Genomic DNA, 7,468 nt, shown 5'->3' with positions numbered 1-7,468 from the left:
ACACACACACACACACACACACACAAATGGACACACACTGACCATACACACATATCCAACACACACACACACACACACGGACACACACTGACCATACACACATATCCAACACACACACACACACACACACAAATGGACACACACTCACCATACACACAAACCCAACACACACACACACACACACACACACAAATGGACACACACTCACCATGCATACACATCCAACACACACACACAAATGGACACACACTAAATACTACACACACACACACACACACACATGGACACACACTCACCATACACACACACCCAACACACACACACACACACATGGACACACACTCACCATACACACACACCCAACACACACACACACAAATGGACACACACTCACCATGCATACACATCCAACACACACACACAAATGGACACACACTAAATACTACACACACACACACACACACACAAATGGACACACACACACACACACACATCCAACACACACACACACAAATGGACACACACACACACATCCAACACACACACACACACACACAAATGGACACACACTAACTACCACACACACACACACACACGCACACACACACACACACACACACACACACACACCCAACAAACAAACCACTTACCAAACACATACACAATTTACACAATTACACACAAACAGACACACATGCACACACAACAAACACACACACACAAATGGACACACACACACACACATCCAACACACACACACACAAATGGACACACACTCAACATACACACACATCCAACACACACACACACACACAAATTGACACACACACACATGGACACACACTCACCATACACACACATCCAACACACACACACACACACACAAATGGACACACACTAACTATCTATCTATCTATCTATCTATCTATCTATCTATCTATCTATCTATCTATCTATCTATCTATCTATCTATCTATCTATCTATCTATCTATCTATCTATCTATCTATCTTGCTCTGTCTACCCTCTTCTCTCTGTCTTCCACACTCTCTGTCCTATCTATCTCCTACCTCCTACTCTATTTCTTTCTTTCTTTCAAACCCTATGTCTCTTTTTTCTCTCTTTTTCTTTCTTTCTGTCTTTCTTTCTTCTACCCCTTCATCTGTATTTTAACTTCTTTCTTTATTTCTTTCTTCTTTGTTTCTACCCCATTTCTTTCTTTCTTTCGCCCATAGAAAGACATTCATCTCTCAGTCTTCAACTTTTATATTTTAGCTTTAGCCTTTTTCAACATTGCCTAAGCAGTTTCTTCAGCTAACTCAGCATTGTTTTAACAATTTCTTCAGCTCATTCAGCAACAGCGTTCAGCTGCTTGCAGCATTCACACGCATTTTCTGCAGGAAATGCTATCTTTTTCTAGTTAGTGTGAATGCTGGAAGCATTCACACTATTGTTATTCAAATCTTTATACTTATTATTATTATTATTATTCTTACGTCTTTCACCCTTTTTCTGCGTTTAACTCCTTCTTCATACTTTGTGCTATTTCAACAATTCATATATCAAAACGTGCAGCTTTCTCAGGACATTTATGCTACTATTTTTCTCTTTTCAACTATTTATACTTTTTAAAATATTTAACTTTTTCTGCAATTTTTTTCCCATAGGAATACATTGAAACAGTCTTCAAACTCTTCAAATCTTCTGCTTCATTCAGCCTCTAATAGCTTCAGCATACTTTCAGCTACAGACTTCATTCAACTTTTAAACTGTTCACAAACCTTTCAACTATTCAGCTATATCTCAGCTTATTGATATCTTCAACAGTTTCAGATATATGTATAGTTTTAAAATCATTAAAATTTCTGACAAAATTCAGATTTAACATGAAAGTCAATGGGACGGAATGTTCGGACGTTGGCAGTTGGCAGAGTGACAGAGGGTCTAAAAATCCTCTCACATTTTTCTCTCTATCCTGTCAGCACGGCCACAGATTACACTCTACACACATAATTTCCGCCACGTTTGTAGACAAGCTCATCCTCGATCTCTTCATGTGCTCAAAAAACCAGAGAGACGAACACAATTTAAACTGGGAGCCTCTGAGTGTGGCCAGTTCCCTCTCCTCCTCTCATTGACTCCCATTCAAAAGTAGGCGCTGATTTTCTAAACGTCCCAAAGTTTCCAACCTGCGACACAATCAACAATTTTTACTCTACAAACACCAAAGTGACATGGACGCGTTCAGCAAGGTCCTATGGTTCGGAAAATGTAAACCTTTTGCTCGTACTAAGTACAGATTTGTCGTACATTAGATCTGTTTGAGGGTGTCACAGAGCAGTTAAAGCCTATGATTAAAGCTGCCACCATGCCTTAAAGCAACCAACCACCAGTTACATGGTAACCTCAACATGACAACCTCAACATGGCAACCTCACCATGGTAACCTCACCATGGCAACGCACACACATTCTCTCTGTCTGACTGTCTGTCGGTCACACACACACACACACACACACACACACACACACACACACACACACACACACACACACACACACACACACACACACACACACACACACACACACAAATGGACAAACACTAACTACCACACACACACACACACACACAACCACATCCAACACACACACACACACAAATGGACACACACACACACACACACAAATGGACACACACTCACCATACACACACATCCAACACACACACACAAATGGACACACACTCACCATGCATACACATCCAACACACACACACAAATGGACACACACTAACTACTACACACACACACACACACACACACACACAAATGGACACACACTCACCATACACACACATCCAACACACACACACACAAATGGACACACACACACACACACACACACAAATGGACACACACTCACCATACGCACACATCCAACACAGACACACACACACACACAAATGGACACACACTAACTACCACACGCACACAAACACACACACACACACACACACAAACAGACACACAATTACACACAACAAACACACACACAAATGGACACACACACACACACACAAATGGACACACACTGACCATACACACATATCCAACACACACACACACACACACACACACAAATGGACACACACTGACCATACACACATATCCAACACACACACACAAATGGACACACACTGACCATACACACATATCCAACACACACACACACACACACACACAAATGGACACACACTGACCATACACACATATCCAACACACACACACAAATGGACACACACTGACCATACACACATAGCCAACACACACACACACACACACACACTCTCTCACACACACACACACACACACACACACACACACACACACACACACACACACACACACACACACACACACACACACACACACACACACACACACTTTTCCTACAGTTGTCTGACTGTTTTGTATGTACCTCTCTATCTTCCTGTTGTAGTTAATGGACTCGTTGCTGTTAATTTTGTTCTTTAGCTATTTAAACTGAAAATACACATTTCCCCATTTTGGTCATGTTGAACACATTGTTTTACACGTATCCTAAACTACTGAGGCTCTTCTCAACCATTTCACACCATTAAACCCGCTGTTTACATGTTCTACTCCTCAGCTAATGCTCCATCTATATTCTTCAACAATGTTCTTCTGCTGTCAGTTTACAATGTATTTCAGTAGGCATGAACTTTTTTCCTAATTCAGGAATTTTTCAAACTCTTCTTTGACAATTCAAGTAATTTCCAGCCATTTCATACAAAGTCTCACATCTTCTACTTTTAAATATATTCTCAGCCATTGCTTCGGCTATGTTAGTGCTGGTTCATCAGTTGTCCTTCCTGTCAGGTTAGCTGCAGATTTCAACTATTTAACCATTACATTTAAACATGCAGAATTTCAATGTTTTCTTCTCCCTTTAGCATTTCTACTGCTTTTTACCTTTAAAAAGGCATTCATCTCACACTACAAGTTATATGTTTCAGCTTTTTCCCTCCTAGGGATGAATAAAGTATTCTTCTACTCTCTACTCTACTCTACTCTAGCATTAGTCTTTTCAACATTGCTTTAGCAGTTTCTTCAGCTAATTTAGCGTTGATTCAACAATTTCTTCAGCTCATTCAGCATTGCTTCAGCAATAGCGTTCAGCTGCTTTCAGCATTCACACGCATTTTCTGCAGGAAATGCTATCTTTTTCTAGTTATTTTTCCACTTCCGGCCAACTTTCGGTTCGCTACTAGTCCTGCAACTCGAAGAGTTGCAGGCCATATTACATATCAAAACGTGTGTCCTGATCGGGATCGGTGTGCTATTACTTTTCTTAACAGTGTACGAATTTTTCGCGACGTAAGTCGCGAAAAACTACGCAAAATTTTGCATGTAAGTCAATGGGACGGGCGAAAAAAAAGAGCGAAAAAGACCAATCATTGGAGTTTAACAAACGTCTACTGCTCAGGCATACTTTCACCTAGAGACTCCATTTAAACTTTAAACAGTAGACACAAGTCTTGTGTATTGTCGTATTACTCCACGTTTTGATAGGTCATATAGTTTTTGATCAATCCCTGATCAATGACCATGATCATTTTTGGAGAAATTATGAGATTATAATGGGTGTGTATTGGACGGAATGTTCGTGTCAGAGTGCGTGACATCATCGGTTAGAGTGGGAGAGATGCCAGAAAAACTCCAGATTTTTTCTCTTTCCAAACTCGGCCCGGCCACAATTTACAGTCTATACACATAATTTTTTCAGAATTTGTAAGACAAACTTGTCCTGTCACTCATCATCTGCTCAAAATATCAGAGAGACTTACAGAATTTAAACTCTGAGCCTCTAAGTGCGGCCACGTCTGTCTCTGCTCCTCATAGACTCCAATACAAATATTTTCTGAGAGAAGCAGAACGGCCTGATGTTTTAAAACTGCCAGCGTCGCCAAAATATTTACTGTAGAAACACCAAATCGTACCAAAAGTTTCAGTAAGTCCTTAGAGCAACGTTGATCTGTGTTTTGTTCTGATAGGAGTTACCGTTTTGTCAGGCTAAGCCTAAATGTGAGCCCGGTGCAGAGGCAGAAAATGGCTCTTTTTCTCGACGTTTCTGTCTGTCTCAGCCTGCGGGGGCCCCTATCGCCGTGGTAACCACCTGGAGTTGCCGTGGTAACCTCTTTGATCCTCAGGCCAGAGCTCGTTAACTTCATAAACAATCCACCTGGCGCTCGTTTAAATGTTTATAAACAGAGACACAGCTAAATCAGACTGACACAGGATGCAGCTACTAACTAACTATGTGTCAAGTCAGTCACACACACACACACACACACAGACTCTAGAGCCAGCTTCATGTGATTACAGTTACACACACACACACACACACACACACACACATACACACACACACACACACACACACACACACACACACACACACACACACACACACACACACACACACACACACACACACACACACACACAGTTAACCTAATGTGGTTACAGCTCCTCCATATCAGTGCTTATAGAAAGATGATCATGTGTCTGTCTGATCAGCTCTGTCTTGACCTTAAGATCGTGGGTTTGATTCCCATGTCGACAGAGATGGCACAACCCGCAGTAGCTCCCGTGGCCCATTCAAAATTTCCCGAGAGGAAATTTTCTAGTTATTATTATTATACGTCTGAACAGTTTATTATTGGATGTTGATGCCGTTCAGAAGTAGGCTACATTACACACATTGCTGCTATCGCTTCAAACACGACACAATATTCTCCTGCCGGGTTATAAACGCTTCCTCGCCATCTGAAGGTCGATGATGTCACAGCATCATGTACTATGTATGTTGTATGTTGTGTGTCTGTGTGTTGTATGTTGTATGTTGTGTGTCTGTGTGTTGAACTTGTGTTCATGTCGTTTCCTTCAGGTCGTCCAGAAAACCTCCATCACGGTTGACGAGCGCAGCGATGACATCACCACAGGGGGCGGAGTCAGCGGCGTTCCTCCTCGGCTGACCATCAACAGACCGTTCATCTTCATCGTCTACCACGAGGCCACGGGCAGCCTGCTGCTGATTGGCCGAGTGGTCGACCCCACCAAGAAATAATAACAACACCATGGTTACCTGAGAGTAGAGCTGTAACAGAGAGTAAGGACAGCATTGGTCCAATGGCAGCGCCTCCTGGTGGAGGAATATGGGTTTTGCAAAAGAACTGACATCTCTGCATTGTTGGTGAATGAGCAGTGTGGTGTTTTCAATAATTTAAGGACATTTATAGATCACCCACGTTAATAGCATCATTGAGGATCCTTTACAGATAAACATTAACACATAGGCTGGTAAAAAAAACAAAAAAAAACAGTTGTCTACATGAATGTTTCAATCTACATTTTGTAATAAATTAATTCTAAGTATAATCTGATATGACCAAGACACCTAAAAACAAAAACACGGCCGTTTTCATCAATTTACCAGCAAGTGGGCAACACACATACATTGGAGTGAATGGGTTTTCTGGTCGCTTTTGCAATACCCATATCCTGCCACTAGGGGGCAAAACCCTTAAACCCTTAAACTCTTACCACGGGAGTCAGTGGTGGTGTCGTTACTCTCTTTTACAGTGCTCTAACTGAGAGGAGGTTAAGCCCCGCCCCCCCGACAGGATGCTAAGCCCCGCCCACCCGACAGGATGCTAGTGTGTGTGTGTTAGTGTGTGTGTGTGTTAGTGTGTGTGTCCTCTAGCGCCGTCATCAGGCAGATGTTTGTAGTTCATAATAATAATGGTTTACATTTATATAGCGCTTTTCACGCTACCCAAAGCGCTTTGCAGAAACCGCTCTAAAGTTCACCTCAGAATGAAGTCCCTTCCCATGAGCCTCAGCGGCGGCGCCGTGTAACAGCCAGTCAGCTGCTGTTGGTGTGATAACTAACTAACTCATCTCTTCCTGTCTGTAACGATGAGAGAAACTCTACAGTAACCATACTGATACTTTACTTAAATACCTGTTAATAAAACTGACACAACACCTGTCATAAACATCAATGAATACTTATGACAGCTGTCGTTAAAGCCTGCCACACACATAAAGATTTTATAAATCTCAACCGATTTTTTATCTGTGAGAGACCCCACACATGAAGATAAAAAATCTGTGATTGAACAGTTTTGATCGTATTGTGTGTGGTGTGCTGCGATATTCCAAACACAGCTCACCACACACATTAAGATTTTACAGAATCTTGACCCTCTGGTCAGAAAACTCAGAAAGAGATCCGCGGCATCAGCAGCGATACCAGGGGTGTCGTTGTAGCTTCTCTTTCGGGTCTATTTCCGGAATGGACAATGAGAGCGACGGACACGGGACACTTCAGCCTTTACAACGATCCCATCTGTGTGTGTCTGTGTGTCCAGACGCCGAGCAG

The 7,468-nt window shown here is 42.0% G+C and overlaps 1 protein-coding gene across 1 annotated transcript in view; it reads left to right on the top strand.

Annotated features, from left to right (window-relative positions):
- Nucleotides 1-6,378, top strand: part of serpina10a (serpin peptidase inhibitor, clade A (alpha-1 antiproteinase, antitrypsin), member 10a) — a 27,434-nt gene extending 21,056 nt beyond the window's left edge. The window contains exon 6 of the mRNA XM_084000931.1: nucleotides 5,972-6,378. Coding sequence (XP_083857057.1) covers nucleotides 5,972-6,151 — 180 coding nt within the window. The 3' untranslated portion in view covers nucleotides 6,152-6,378. The remainder of the gene's footprint in view (nucleotides 1-5,971) is intronic.
- Nucleotides 6,379-7,468: the final 1,090 nt, after the last annotated feature.

The sequence above is a fragment of the Trachurus trachurus genome, assembly GCF_905171665.1.
Source record: "Trachurus trachurus genome assembly, chromosome: 24".
Classification (NCBI taxonomy): domain Eukaryota; kingdom Metazoa; phylum Chordata; class Actinopteri; order Carangiformes; family Carangidae; genus Trachurus; species Trachurus trachurus.
Note: the sequence above shows the minus strand (reverse complement) of the source record. Positions and strands in the feature narration are given on the sequence as shown.